The 15,519-nt window shown below is 37.2% G+C and overlaps 2 protein-coding genes and 1 non-coding gene across 9 annotated transcripts in view; 2 read left to right on the top strand and 1 right to left on the bottom strand.

The window, feature by feature from the left end:
- The window catches only part of LOC127802665 (uncharacterized), a 39,053-nt gene extending 25,126 nt beyond the window's left edge, over window positions 1-13,927 (bottom strand). The window contains exons 1-10 of one of the 6 annotated variants that reach the window (XM_052338609.1): window positions 13,684-13,915; window positions 13,487-13,567; window positions 13,389-13,416; window positions 13,167-13,249; window positions 10,271-10,303; window positions 7,674-7,752; window positions 7,516-7,568; window positions 6,133-6,193; window positions 5,792-5,874; window positions 5,170-5,577 (exon numbers count right to left, since the gene is read on the bottom strand). In XM_052338609.1, coding sequence (XP_052194569.1) covers window positions 5,488-5,577; window positions 5,792-5,874; window positions 6,133-6,193; window positions 7,516-7,568; window positions 7,674-7,752; window positions 10,271-10,303; window positions 13,167-13,249; window positions 13,389-13,416; window positions 13,487-13,567; window positions 13,684-13,704 — 612 coding nt within the window. In that variant the 5' untranslated portion in view covers window positions 13,705-13,915 and the 3' untranslated portion in view covers window positions 5,170-5,487. Of the gene's footprint in view, window positions 1-5,169; window positions 5,578-5,791; window positions 5,875-6,132; window positions 6,194-7,515; window positions 7,569-7,673; window positions 7,753-10,270; window positions 10,304-13,166; window positions 13,250-13,388; window positions 13,417-13,486; window positions 13,568-13,683 lie in introns of those variants that run through there. The other 5 variants (XM_052338615.1, XM_052338613.1, XM_052338612.1 and 2 more) reach the window with 5 other exon arrangements.
- On the top strand, window positions 14-2,359 carry LOC127802668 (uncharacterized). 2 transcript variants are annotated; one of them, XM_052338619.1, is made up of 4 exons: window positions 14-1,333; window positions 1,448-1,524; window positions 1,742-1,967; window positions 2,074-2,359. In XM_052338619.1, the coding sequence occupies exons 1-4, from the start codon at window positions 1,249-1,251 to the stop codon at window positions 2,190-2,192; spliced, it is 507 nt and encodes a 168-aa protein (XP_052194579.1). In that variant the 5' UTR covers window positions 14-1,248; the 3' UTR covers window positions 2,193-2,359. The 2 variants fall into 2 exon arrangements, with proteins under 2 accessions (XP_052194579.1, XP_052194578.1); XM_052338618.1 differs by having other exon boundaries at window positions 1,436-1,524.
- Window positions 13,928-13,979: 52 nt separating the features above from the next.
- TRNAP-CGG (transfer RNA proline (anticodon CGG)) lies at window positions 13,980-14,051 on the top strand. The gene has a single exon. It is a non-coding gene; the product is annotated as a tRNA-Pro (tRNA).
- Window positions 14,052-15,519: the final 1,468 nt, after the last annotated feature.

Below are 15,519 nucleotides of genomic sequence, written 5' to 3'. Positions count from 1 at the left end.
AATAATTCATGGGTACTTAGTTGTTGGTCCTAGGGTGGGGTACGTACTTCAAAATGCATCTCTTATTTGAAACATTTTTGCTATAATATATAATATTTCTGCCCTTGTATGTACACTTGAGGGTACATTATATCCCTTACCTGTTTCCTTTTCTTCTCTTTAACTTCCTTCTTAATTGAGATCTTAGAAATAAGCTATTTTTTTGGTTTGTCCAGCTCCGGGTACAACAAATCTTTACGTTTCTGGCTGGCAATCAGCTGGTTCTGTTCTGAATGTGCCACTACAATGAGAAGCAGCCTTCTCCTAACCCTTGGGGGGGAGACTCTAGAAGATTTTATGTAATCATGGTATTCATAATTGATAAACCAAAATCTAACAATATAGGGTGCATTAATTGTTTAAGGCAAATCACTGGCTTTTCTCTCTTAATCACTGATTATATATCTTGAACTAAGAAGCTATTTTCTATTTGTGGGGAGTGTCGTGCACCTCGGTTTGACTTAGGGTTCTAAGTGAGAATTGGAAGAAATTGAGGGAGAAAAAACTGAACCAGAACAGAGAGAGAATTTATAAAGAGAAAAGATGACTTGAAGTTTGATTCATTCAACAGATTCTATTTTTTAACTGATCTATTCTATTTATAAGTTTTATTATCATTTCAGTTACAATACAATTTGACGGTATAATTATAAACAAAAGGTTAAGTACAATGTCGTAATTGCCTTACACCACTATTACTATTATTTTTACCAATATATATACTTGGGGTCGTGACAGAGCTCCTCAGCTCCAAAACAAGTATATCCCATCTCCAATTTCCCCAAAAGCTGTCTTCTTTTCTTGTTTGTTTTAAAGTCATATGGTCTTGGCAGCTACTTTCAGTTCTTTGTCTAAGAAACAAAAGGCTGAAAATATTTTGGATTATTTTTACGGTCAAAGGAGGAAGTTTGGTGGCTTACCCACCAACTACTACCTCCTCAACTTGGTACTTTATTTTTGTTAAACTACATGGAGAAGCTATGCATTATATCACACAGAATCAAATACCTTTTTTTCATAGTGATTAGTGATTGTCCGAGGAGTAAGCCAATCTGCCACACTTTACTGTGTAATCAAATCAGGGCATTACTACTGTGAGGAGTAATGCAGTTAGATCGAACAACATAATACTACTACTCCAATAAAAGTCAGCCCTCTGATTACAGTTTCACAATCACAACTCTTCTTTTGGTGGCAGTAGTTACTGTAATGGCAGGCTCAGTATCATCAAGAAGCAAAGTTCTCATCTTGCTTTTGATTACTGCTGCGGCTGCTGCTTCTTCCTTCGACCAAGGTCAGTTTACTAGTTTCTATGGTTTCATGCCATGCATAGGTTCTTTTTTCTCTTTCCTTTTGGTGGTTTCCATGATGTTTTAGTTTTGCTTACAATTGGAAGCAAGCTTAGCAGGGGCAGCTGTTCCAGTTACAAAGGGAGGTGCTGGCCAAATCCTTGCAAATGCCTTGTTGTGCTTCAACAAGAAGATTGTAAGTGGGATGTTACTTATATCCTGTCTTCAGTTATTACCGTTGTGCTGTCATGGACAAAATCCAATTTATTACGATTTATGCCATGTTGGGATCTTGGAATTTTGGGAGGGAAATGGATTTGAAAAAGAAGATGGGCTTCTATCTATCTGTTATTTGTTTATTTGTTTCGAGGTGTTTCTAATACACTGGTTATTTAACTGTTCGTATGACACAGATTTACAGTAAATGTTATGAAGCTTACAGATTGGATGAGAGAGGATATCTAAATGTTCCACCTCAAGCAACAGACCTGTTTTGCAATGGGCCTTGCTTGGCTGAGACACAAGGCTTACTCAAATGCATTGATAATACATTTTCCAACTTCAGATTCAACAATAAGGCTACAATGGCAGACATAAGAGGCACAATCCAAGCTGCTTGCAGTTTCACAAAACAAAGGGGTACCGCCGCCGCCATACATACATACACATATTTGGCAGTGTTTGGCTCTTTCCCTTTGGCCTCTCTTGGTATGGCTTATGTTTCTGTTTCTGTTTGTTTCTGTAGGGAACTTCAATGTGGGGGATTACATACAAAGTGAGTCAAGTAGTTCAACACGGATTCCTAATGCAGCTAGAGTGCATGCCTTTCTGTTGAGTGCTGGATGCTTAATTTTCCTCTTCTAAAACCATCTTTGGTATTGTCACAGCCATACCCAAGCAATGCAGCTTGTCTTTTAGAACAAAAGATGCATAGCATTAGCTAGTGCAACTTTATTTGTTTTGCTTGGTCTATAGCCAATTAGTCAATTATTCATTGAACACGCACAGTGAGAGATTAACAGCGAACAATAACTAGATATATATTTAATAGAGTAGGGCCAGAACAACTAGCAGGGGGACTAGACCCAACTTAGGCATTACTTACCAAACAAACGAGCAAACACATACCCAAATACCAAAAAGAAACACCCATAGCACCAAAAGCAACTGTGTGCAACTAAAATCCATTCATCTCCCCCAGCCAGAACAGTAGTTGTGCTTTCATGTTCAAGCACAACCACCACCACCACCACCACATCCAGTCCTATTAGCATTGGCAAGCTCTTCTTCCTTCTTCACCCCTTCAGCGGCAGCCACACCTTCTACCTCAGCCTTGGCATCTCCCACAGTACATTCCACCACATCTTTGGCTTCAGAGTTCAGTTCTTCTTTTTTGGGGGAGACCACAGCAGGCTCCATCTTTGGGATTGTCATTGTCAGCGAGGGAGTCCTAGTATAACAGCACCCGCTGCCACTACTCTTCACATCTTCTTTCTTTGGAGAGACAACAGCAGGCTCAGGCTCCTTCTTTGGGGTTGTCTGGAATAGAGTAGAGCCACAGGTCCTAGAGCAGCAGGAGGTCTTCCTGTCCATGATCTTAATTTCTTCTCACAGTTGGCACCACAAACAACAAAATCAGCCGCCTGGTGGAGAGAGTGTACCCTGAGAGCTGATGTGCAGAATGGGGTGGTTGTGGTTGCCTATTTATACAAATTGATGAGGCCGACTGCTCATCTTCATCATCATCTTCTTCCTCTTCTTCTTCTTCTTCTTCTTCTTCTTCTTCTTCAGTAACTGAATTCATGGTTCCATTCCATACGCCTTCTTAACTAATTCCATGAACCCCGTCCATGAGCCATTTAATTAAGGGTAACCCTCCTTCCCGAAAGGGCCGAAACTTCAGGTCCCCAGAAATCATCATTTAATTAAGATTTCTTTCACAATTAGTGAGTGGGTTATAGTTCTTTATTGCAACCCTTTAAATTCTCTGCACATATCTCGCTTTCATTTGCACCCTTCTCCTTTTCCTCTTCCGTAATGCGTTGAGAATGTTACACATACATAATTATTTTTACTTAAAAAAACACAATTAAAATAAAAGTAATAATATTATTTATCTAAATTAGACCTCCATCTCCGATCTAAATAAATAACATTACTCTTAAATAATGGGTACATATTGTTTATATCAATTGATTGGACATGCAATCTCACATGACATGACATGACAATTCTTCGTTAGACCATTAAATGTTAACTTTTGACAATTAACTAAAATATTCAAAAAAAAATATTAAACTCTTAAATAGTGTTTGTTGAAATGAATAAGATAAAATTGTATTAAAATAAGATTAGAATATTTTTCGAATCAAGATATAAAATGATCAAAATAAAGTTAAAAAATATTTCAAGATTTTTATTAAACTACTTATTAAATTTTTTAAAATATATCAGAGAACACATGTATTATTTTTTCTTATTTATAAAAATCAAGAAAAAATTATTTAGAGGGATGAGAGATAAATTTATGTGAAAAAATCAAGATAAGAAATTATTGACTTCTTTTTCAAGAGCTACCAGATAAATTTAATAAATATAATAAAAAATACTTTTATATGAAATACTTTTTATATATATATATTTTATCTATATTTTAGTTAACAAATAGTATCTTAGTAAATTGAAGAAGGGAACCTACCACATTCCCCAAACTTTCTCCAATTAAAATGGTTGCAATGCCTTCATTTTGTAACATTTTTCACAAATTTTACAGAAAGAAAAACATCCATGTTGCTATGGTCTTGCCTGACCAAAGACACCAAGGGCTAGTCAATTGCATTAGCAACATATTTTCCTGCTCCATGTTCCAATTTCTTACCACCACAAACAATGATGCCAAACACTTCAAGTCTGCCAGATTTTAGTACCCATCTCAGTCCCAATCTGAGATTTTTTTTTTTTTTAATTCAGAAATGACTACCATTAAGTATTAACTTAATAAATAAATGGATTTGAGTTGACAATAAACAAATTGCACACTACATTTTATGAAATTGTATTAAAAAAAAGTGAAAATATAAGCATTAATTTTTAATGAAAAAAAAAAAAAACAAATGTCAGTATTACACTTAACAAACTCCAGCATTAAACACTGTTTTCAAGATTAGAATTCAAATTGGCCATTTGTTATGCGAAAAACATTTACACCATTTAATTAATTTACTGTTTTTCTAACTAAGTTGTTGAATAACTTTTTTTTATTTTTTATTTTTATAACATAAGATCTCCAAACCCTCAACTAAACTGATTTTCACAAATATCCAATTATTTTCTTCACAAGTAAGATAAAACTCCATTATATAATAGGCGAAGCCTAAAAGACATGATGTCTACACAAACCTCACCACACATCTTGGGATGACATCCCCTTGCCGACGCCCTCTTACGGTGCCTCTTTTCGTGATGAAAAATTTAACTCAAACCTGATCCACCAATAATTGTGCTGAAAAAAAATTTAAACTTGAGTACTCGAGTAACCCACCTCTCCCAGCTGACTGCTAGGGCAACCCCGTGAAGCAACCTCACCACACATCTTGATTGACACTAATACTACATCAATCACATATGATTTGCAAAGCCACAAAAGCCCCTGCAACCATTGTAATTCAACTAAAAATTTGATTAAATGGATTAGACAACCCTAAAATCACAACAAAGACCAACCTAAACAACCTTTTAAGGGATTGACTTTGTTGGATAAATTTGATTTTTGTAAATTACAGTGTAACATACACGAATTATTGGATAAATCTAAACCAACAAATAGGCCAAACCCAATTTTACCCAAACAAAAATTGGAAGATAAGATATCCAAATGAAATAGACAGGTAAAAGTTTGTTCCTTATAATAATTTAAAAAAAAAAAAAAAAAACTCTATATCTAAGATCCAAAGCATAGGAAGCAACCATAGCACCTCTAATCCATTACAAGAACATGTATACAATTTGAAACTGAAACTTGCCAACAGCAGAGCCAGTTACAAGCAATAAAACTGCAAGGTCATGCTACGGCTCAGACCAGTTAACCTTTGGCGATTGAGCAATCTCATTTAATTACAAGGCTCGGCTCCCAAGGCAGAAGGCAGGCAAGTTTTGTGAGTCATTTTTTGGATGAACGGAAACCCCCAAATCCCATCATTGCTGCAACATCGGGGTCTATCTCAGTTTCCTCCTCTGCCGCTTTTTCCTTCTGATCCACAAACCAACCAACCCACCACTTGTGAAATAGTGCAAAAGACAATAATACATATGAAAAATACGTGAAATTTGTCACAATATGAGAACACGATATGTCCTCATTATAGTTGTTTGTTGCTTACAAGAGAGTTTATCTACATATCTATATCAGACCCCCCAAAATATTTAGTCTAAATGAGTGGCTGTGGCATATAAGTGCAACTAACCTTCTTCTCTTTCTTTCTCTCTCTTCGTTGGCGCTTCCTTTCCTCCTCTTCTTGCTGCTGCTTTAAAATCCGCTCATCCAAGTCTACGAACAAAAGTATTAAATCAGTAATTTACTCTCCATCCTCTTTATCAATGAGAATAGGTGGAATTCTTTTTCAAAAAAAAAAACGAATGAATATAAAGTCCTCTAACAACAAATAAAAAACCTGATGGGTTATGGTTGACAAGTGAGTAATCAATATTATTAACAGTACTTAAATTATGATATCTGAACTCAAGTAGTAGCCATAAACTATTACTGCTACGATAATTCCACCTTTTCTTGTTTTGCAACTCTTACCTTGTTCGGTAAAGCCTACGGTATCTTTCCGCTTCTTGAGAAGTTCAAATCTCTCCTGCACCTGCACAACATGAGAAGAGAAGGTTGCATTCTTACCTCCTTGTGAAAAATGAGACCCCACGCCCTAAGACCCCAGATGAAAATTTGCATCTTTAAACGAAACATTTAGGGTTTGAAAGATAGTTGGCCAAGTTTATTATACCATCCAGGCCACTTGATCCCACAACTGACCACATGACTGCAGAAATTATTTAAGGAAATTATTTCATTCTTGGAAAACATCCAACACAACGCACACAACGTTCCCTCTTTTTCACAAACTTACTTCTAGTTAGGCTGCAGACAGACAATGGAAATAATAAAAATCCATCATGTATTTATTTATTTGAATTTTATACTGCTAGGCCTGCGCAACAAATGTTTTTAATTTCCCTTTTTTAAGTAAGCATTATAACAAATGCCTTCAACCCAATATAACGACCTCAAGTTTGATGCTGCTGTCACATTCCCAAGGGCAATAATTGTAATTTTCTTTTTCCTTTCTGTTATAGATAATTGTCCTTAGCTATAGGCAGTTAGGCTATATGGTTGTACTGCACATGGGTGCATGGGCTGTGAGGTTATATGGTTGTGTTGCACATGGGTGCATGGGCCGTGAGGCTATAAATAAGCCACAGCTAAGGGATGGGAGGGCATGTTGAGAAATGAATTGAATATACTCTGTTATCTCTCTCTCACTTTCTGTTACCTTTCTCTCTGTCTCTCAAACATTCTCCATCTTTTTGCTGTTTCCTTCCTTCCATCTGAGTTCTCCCTCCTAATTCTGCTCTCTCACTCTCTTAATCTTCTCAATTTCCTTTCTAAACCCTAGCCCAACCCTAGGATGTAACAGCTGCTTCTCTATTTTCATTACTCGAACCAATATGAGCACCCTTAAATTCAGTGCAGCTTCTGCTTCTCCATTTATCCACGCTTGTTTTGTCTTCTTAAATTATTAAACAAAAGGGAACAAATCATAGTCACAATAGTAACCACCTAGTAGTGAATTACAATCATTCAAATGGATTAAGTTCTTTGCACTATATCAAAAGAACTTATTGCCTGATGTTAGAATTCTCATGTAATAGTACAAAAACAGCAAGGCATCAGCTACTTCTTACAAACAGGCAGTCCCTTCAAGAAGACTGCCACCAATGGTATTCTTCATCTATCTCCCAGCAGGCAAGTACAAACTTCTTATAAATGTTACCAATGGTAATTTAACTAATCAGGCTGAGCCAGTATAATCAGAGGTCCATGGTGATTTCTTCTCTCAATTCCCTGCATGAGTCTGCAAATTTTCATTTCTGAAATATAAAGAAAAAAATACTTGTATACATGTACCTGCTGAAGAGAGGCCCGTTCTGCCCGCATAGACATGCCCAGAGCTCTTTGATCTAGAAAAATAAAAATCAAAAGAACCAAAAAAAGGAGTGAAAACACTGAAATAAAATTTTAAAAATATATATCGTGGAATCTGTTTGAAAGTGGACCAAACATACGTTTCTTTCCATTGATATGGTCCAAATAATTAGCAGAATCCTTCACTACACATTCACAAACTGAGCAGTAGTAACCTGCCTGCAACACAAAAAGATTACAGGATAATATGCAACATTATAAATCAAAGGACATAATTATTCCTTGGTCAACAGATTCCATTGATGTATGTTTGCCTTCACATGAAAGAGTGCAAATCTCAATCCAAACTGAATAGCTCAAAGCCTCAAAGATAAGGCAGGATGAGATAGTATCTGCTCAGTCTGCAACCAAATGGAAGCTCATGCGAACAGATTTGCAGAAATTAGTTTATCTAATATTCCCCATCATCATTCTTTTAACACATTTGATGTATGTAGTTGTGCTGCAAGATGTAAGCCTTCAACTGAAAAAACAGGAAAATAAAACAAAATATCCAACTCCTCAGGATTTTAAGTGTAAAGATGCAATGTTTCCATTTCTGGTCTGAAGTACAAAGATGCAATGCTACAACAACAATAACAAGCCTTTGTCCCACTAGGTTGGCTACAAGAATTCTTGCTCCCAACCCATCTCTATGTATGGTTATATCTTGTAAAGATGAAATATTAAAATTAGAAGTACTAAGACTATATAATTGCTACATGCAATTCAGATTATCAATAAAAGCACTAGACTCCAAAATGCTTTTGATTAAGCGGCCCAACTTACTAAACTACGAATGCAGGAAAGTGTATCTCTTCATCCTTCCAAAATCATGTCCCACAATGGCACTGCCAGGCAGGAAAAAAGATATACAAGATAGTCCAGAACACATGGTTCCATAGAATTCCAAAAAATGTATAGATGTTTATACATACGTCCAGATAACTATCATGACATAAAGACAAACAGCTAGAACAAGAGGAAGAGAAGAGCCAAATCTCAACTGGCATAGCTATAGGCAACTGCAGCCACTGGTGAAGGGCACCATTGAAGCAGCTGCAACAATGGTACAGACATTTTAACCTTATAAGCCATGTGCCCTATATCTGCAGGCAAACCTTTTGTCTCCATTACTAGTTAAGGATAAAATAACCTGCATTTTATCATAATTCATAACAAACTAAATCATTGACATGCTCTTACAATTCCTTCACCATATACTTTCTATTTCCATTTTTGGAGTATGTTTACCTTCTATTTCCATTTTGGTGTATGTTTACTTTCTATCTCTACTTCATCCTTCTGCCCTGGAATAAACTCTTGAAAGGCAACAATGTATAAATGAAGCCTATTAGGGGGATGGACGGTTTACAGAAGAGGCTACTTACAATAAATGATCATAAGTTCATAGTCATCATCACAACCCTTGATCTCGCTAGGTGGGGTCACAGCTATATGGATTCTATCTTTCCCATTATCACATCTATGACAATATCTTTTGTAAGGCTAGTTATTATATCCCAGGTCATACTTAAGAGTTTCCTTTGAGGTCTTCTCATCTATCCAGCTCATTGCTACACTAATTTACACTCCAAATCAGGAGGTCCTTCTGTAATCAGCAAAGCAAACAGAAGTGGCTACTACAGATTGTCAAGTGAAGGATTGAATCCACCCAGGGCAACAACGAATGAAAAATGGCTAAATGTACACTTCCCTTGAGTTGTATTTTCTTAAGTCACTTTGAATAAGTCGATCTCCAATTAAAAAGATGAATTTATTGTTTCAGGATCTTCGTTTTTATACAATTATCCAAAAAGGACATTTCCATCTCGGTATAATGTTCCAAAAGGGATGTGCTCCCATTCCATATGGTTTTCCAAAGGTGATGCGTAAGATCTCCATGCAATTCTCCAAAAGAGACGTGTTCCCTCACTCTGTGATTCTCCAAAAGCCATGAGAAAAATAAATGGTTCTTAAAATGGGTAGAGCACTTGGGCAAAAAATTGTGATCTCTTACACATATACAACCCTTTTTTTATCTTAAAAGCAAACCAGGATAAAAATAAGTTGATCCCAGTGGAAGAGGTTGTCAATGACTTATCTCCAGCTTGTAAACCTGAATCTAAAGCAGGAGTTCATCCTCCACTTTACCTTAGATTGCTGTAGTGATGTTTGGCCATGGCACAAAAATTGTCACATCTACTCAAGGATATAAGAGAATTTTAAAATAGCAGGAAGGGTTTCTCTAAAGGAATAAGGGTTGCAACAATGGACTCTGCTTATCCTGGTTTCCCAACCTCAAAGAGACAGTCTGGTTCAAGTTGGGAAAGAAATCTGAAGGGTCCTAAGGACAGTGAAGTTTTTTGGACCAGATTGCTATTGGCTATCAGTGCAAGGATAGATGGTTAACAATGGTAAACATTAGGAATGTGCGGGACAAATTTCTAGAGCACCTACTTGTAAGGCAGATGCATGAAGTCAGAAATTAGAAGGGGAGTTAATAACCAAATGTGACTTTTGTTGAAGAACTAAGAACATTTGCTACATGCAGGATCAGGCAGATAATTTTAGAGTGTAGAGTAAGGATTTGCTAGAATCTAAACCAGTGTACCGGCAACTCAGGTTGAGTAATATAAAAGGAAAAAAATATATAGAAATTTATATATAACTACCACAGGAATGTGTTTGACAGTACCTGTTGGCTTAGTGGTGCTATCGGGGTGACAACCTGCCAAAGAAAATAAAAAAATAATATTAAAAAAGTTACAAAGACTTAGTGAGGCATGCAACAAAATAGCAAATACCTGAATCCAAATTCACTCAATACAAGAAGTCAAAACATTTTTCCATAGTTTAATGTCAATGAAGAAATAAAAAGCATTCTTATCATACTATTGCAGAGCCTGAATAAATTCCACTACTTATAAGTAGCAATCACTTCAAGTTTATGGAGGAAGAAAGGTCTTCTTTGTTGTCATGAAGGTGAAAAGTGCAACACATAAAGAGTAAAGTATTAACACCACAGCAAGTCACCAAAGAGTGCAGCCAGTATGCTAAATCTCGTGGCTCAGGCATGAGCGGCATGCTTCAAGGTGACATGGATATAGGCCTCTCCATCATGGAGAGAGATGTGGAGGCGCATCCATGGTTGAGGAGCACAGGGCTGATGAGAATCTGATTAAAGAATGGGATCTTGGGGTGGGGGTGGTTGGGCTCTTAGAAAGTATTAAGCCTTTGTTATGCAACAAGCAACATATGGTTATGGTGATAGAAGCTAGGCATAGAAACACAGAGAGGAAAGGGCCTGCTGTTCAGGAAGGGGAAGCTGGCAGCAGTTAGAGCTTAAGAGTGGAGTAGTCAGCTCTTCTTCAGTTTTTGGGCATGGTAGTCATGAATAATGTGGCTTCAAACTCCAATGAGGTGCTGCTCAAATAGTAAGATGGAAACACTAATGCACCAAGGTATGGCAGTGGAGAGGTAAGTCCTGTGCAGAATGAGGACAGTAATGTGAGGGAGACAGATGGCAGGTCTAAATCATATCAAACAGCCTTAGCATCTGCAGTAGAGGAGAATAGAGGACAAATAATTGGGGGGGTGGGGGGGAGGAAGGTAACTAGTAGTTGATGGGGCAAAAGTGGACAACGTGAATGGGCCAGCAAAGTCAATCATGGAGGCTTAAAAGTCTGCACAAATTTGAAGCCTTGCATGAATGTGAGTTGACTAGTTAGTGAGTGCCCATGATTCTTAATACTGTCTCCAGCATTTTTTTTTTTTTTTTTCACGGGGGGGAATTCCATATTGTAAGCTGTTTTGTGATCATTTGTGTGTACTTGAGTGGTGCCGCTTTTGCACTCTTTTCAATTTTATAAATCAGTCTTCAGAGCAAAGCAAGAAATCAAGGACCCATAACCATTAACCAATTAGCCAACATGCTAGAAACACGAAGCACCTTGTTTTAATAGACAGTACAGTAGCATTACAAAGCCACTAATAAACAGAGAAAAAGAAAAGACAAAAAAAAAAATCAAGGGATTGGGATACACACACGAGAAAAACGTCTAACTATAGAGAAAAGAATAAATATGTGTGACCCAAAAGTGACTATGTGCACTACTGCATGGTTTTTGAAAGACCCGAGTTTTTAGGAGTTCTCAAAAATCATCAATGGAGAGAAAAATGCCCCGTGCATACTTGAGTAAATGCTTAAATTGCAGGATTCCTTATTTGTCATACAGAAACTATAGTTAGGCATCTACTAACTTCATGGTTTCTATTAGAAAATCTTACAATTATAACAAGTCCTACAATTCAACATCTGTGTTTAGACTTTCTCATTGGTAGTTTATATAATGCAGCATGTTTAGACTTTCTCATTAGTAGTTTATTTGGACAATGCAGCATATGAGTATTTGCTTCATTTGGATAATTAATGATGTTTTCAGCTTTTGTTTATTACTCTTAGCATATTGGCGTGCTTATGCCATCGGATGCGTTACGAATAACAAACAGAACCCATTAAATCAGGCACATGCAGGCAGTAGGCATGCTTCTCTTAGACTCCACGTAATCTTCGAGCATTAGCTATGACAAACCAAAGGAAAGGACAATGACGTAGGAAATTTTCTTTTCTATACATTACCCTTAACGAAATATCAAACCTTAATCCTACTAAGTGAGGTCAGCTGCATGAATTCCAGCTCGACAATCATCTCTATCTAGGGAGGGAAGTCACTTGGATCATTGGAAGAAATTGTGAAAGTGACAGCTGCACTTCTAATCATCCTTCAGTTGTGTCTTGTTCTTATCTCCCCACTTTCTCCCTATTTTCTGCATTCCTGCTGTCAGCTTCACTTAGGAGTAATTTCAGATTGTCAGTGAGCTTTTTGGAATGGCTTTTTTTCTCTTTCATTGCTTGACACATTATGTTGTCAGGACCTTCTTTCTCAAGTGTATGTCTCAACTGTAATTTCCTCCATACATTCACACTTTTCTCTTGATTGCAAAGCTAGAATTGTGTAGTTTTAATAAATTCCAAATCTCATCAGAAGTCTACTCGAGTTATCAATTTATTTAAGCAATTGAATTGGAAAAACTTGACTCGTTTCTCATGATGCTACATTAAGTTCATAACTTTACTACCATCTCGAACAGATGGAAGCTTTGTCTGCAACTGTAAGTATGCTAGACTTCAAAGAATTACATTTAACAATCACTATGGATTTTTTTTGCCCTTTGCTCGATTTCAGTTTTATGTGATGTTTCTTTTCAATTCTGATGCATGATTAACTGATTTCTAGGTTCAATTGATTGCTGCAAAGTTCACAGGCTACATTTTCAAAATTTTAAATAAACCTAAGCAGCAATGTGCACATATTACAATTTTTCAGTTATCTTATGGCACAGAAGAAAAAAAAAACAGTAATATTACGCAGGATAAATTCAAACTTGTATGGTCCTAAGAATTGAAAACAGTGTTTTAAGTTTTTGAATAACTAAAAACACCCTATGGTATTAGACACCCCAGTTGATATTTCCCAATTCACCGGGAATTAAACAGAATAGTGAAAAAATTTAGAACTGAAGTATCTAACCTGAGTCTTTCCTAACCGGGATTCCAGGTCCACTTCATAATCCCTGTGCTTCAAAGGTTTCCTTTGTACTAGAGGACCTTTTGCTGCAAATATGCGAACTCATTATTCAAAAGTTATTCGGTCACAATACATAGAGTGTGAATATAGATGACACACGACTAAGGGAAACTTGGAAAGAAATTGCGTTGAATGCAGTAGAACTGCATAAACAAACTCACTCACATTTGGATTTTGAACGGCCCTCCGCCTCCTACAACACAAACAGCCATTTAGAAGAATTGAAAAGGACAAGTAGTAAGAACAACTTTATGAGAAGAAACCTTTTGTTCGCGCTCTCTAGCGCGTTCTATGTACTCTTCTGGATCGAATTTCCTCCGAAAAGTATTGTCGACTCCAACCGCCTGCGTACAAACACACGTATTCGAAACAAAGAATGTAACCACTTCATTTAAAACAGCAGCAACGAAAACATTAGCAGATAATACATACAAGCAATTCAAGAAAACAATATACTTACGTGGTTGCTAGACTGAGACATTGAATTGGAACCCAAGCAAATTATACCCTTACTTGAAATAATCGATCGGAACAAAGAATTCGATCAAACCCTAGAGAGGAATTATGCTGATGTGGCAGAAGAATCCTCCGTGTTCCTTGTCTCTATTCTGCTTCTTCCTTCTCAACCAGCACAATTGTCATCAATAGGAACCCTAATCGTCATTTCATTTCTTTCCCAAATGAACCCTAATCGTGATCGGTCGGAGAGAAAGCGAACAATAATTTTAAGATTTTAGATTCTGGAAGAGCAGAGTCGGGTGTTTGGTCTAGTGGTATGATTCTCGCTTCGGGTGCGAGAGGTCGCGAGTTCGATTCTCGCAACACCCCTAAGCGCTTTTGAAGTAATGCATGTACCTTATGAAATAAGTTGGTTATAATTTCACCTTTTTTTCGTGTGTTGTATCATAAATTTTTCAAAATATCATAGGTAGATATTTTTAATAAATAAATACAAATAAATGTATTTTTAATGAATAATTTCAAATGAAAATATTTTTTTCAAGAATAAATAGCAAGAGTAATTAATAATTCAAATAATTATAGTTTTGGAGATTAAATTGTCTAAGGAAAAAAATGGCATGTTTCCTATAAATTATGGAGGGCAAAACGAGTTGACGGGTCATAATCGTGTCGTGTCGAGACACACATATAACATGATTATGACAAACATAAACACGACACGATTAGCTAATCGTGTCAAAACCCTCAACCCTAACACGGACATATTTATTAAATGGGTTATACGATACGACACACATAATTAACAAACAAGTTAAATAGATTACACACAACACGACACGATAACCTACTTATTAAACAGACACGACACGACACGTTAACACGAATAAAACATGTTTAACCTGTTAAAATACAAGTTCGTTTTAGAGGAACAGAGCATCACAAAGAACTCTGGAATTCATCCTCACTACTAATCATCGAAGCAATCTTAAATAAAAAACAAACACAAATAATCGTCAACATATAGCAACAACATAAGCCATCACCACTTATCCAAAATCATGGGAGCCACCACCGAAGCCATTAAATGAGCTCCTACTTCATATTGGAGCACACTTGACCTCATTATAGTGCTCAAAGCCTGTCATGTCATCGAGCTTCATCAACATCCCATTGACTTCTTGTTTCATCCATATACAAAGAATACATGTACACACACAGTCAGATAGGCAATGGCAAGAGCGAGGGCGAGCGACGAGAGCTAGAGCAAGGGTGAGGGGCTAGGCCAAGGCGGTGAGAGAGAGTGAGATCGGCGAGCGACAGAGCCAGACAGAGGGCGAAGCCCCCAAATTGGGGGCAAGGCTGCTAGAGTGAGGCTGGCAAGCGATGGAGCCATATAGGCCCAGCAGCTAGCGATGGCGAGATTGAGATCGAGGCGGCGAGAGCTAGATCAAGTGCGAGGGGCGAGGCCAAGGCGGTGAGAGAAAGTGAGATCGGCAAGAACGAGGTCAAGAGTGAAGAGCAGGGGGGTGGCCAATGGGCAGCGGCTGGCAGCGGGCTTGAGTGAGAGAGGGAACAAGGGTGGGATTTGGGAGGTTTCTAGGTTTATGGCTAGGCCTGAGTGCGGGCCAAAATGGATGGCAATAATAGTTTTTTTTAATATTATAATTATTTTTAATTTATTTTATAAATTAATCTTAAACGTGTCAACCCGTTAACCCGTTTAATTAAATGGGTCATCACGTGTCTAAATGGGTTAGACGGGTTGACCCGCTTAAGACACAAAAATAATTGTGTTATAAACAGGTTGACTTGTTTATAACTTGAACCCGATTAG

Source organism: Diospyros lotus, chromosome 5, assembly GCF_014633365.1.
Source record: "Diospyros lotus cultivar Yz01 chromosome 5, ASM1463336v1, whole genome shotgun sequence".
Classification (NCBI taxonomy): domain Eukaryota; kingdom Viridiplantae; phylum Streptophyta; class Magnoliopsida; order Ericales; family Ebenaceae; genus Diospyros; species Diospyros lotus.
This window is presented reverse-complemented; position numbering and strand designations above follow the sequence as displayed.

Coding starts and splice junctions, on each gene's coding strand:
- LOC127802668 (XM_052338618.1), top strand. CDS start 1,249: ATGGCAGGCTCAGTATCATCAAGAAGCAAAGTTCTCATCTTGCTTTTG. Junction 1,334..1,435: donor TGCTTCTTCCTTCGACCAAG/GTCAGTTTACTA, acceptor TACAATTGGAAG/CAAGCTTAGCAGGGGCAGCT. Junction 1,968..2,073: donor CAGTTTCACAAAACAAAGGG/GTACCGCCGCCG, acceptor TTGTTTCTGTAG/GGAACTTCAATGTGGGGGAT.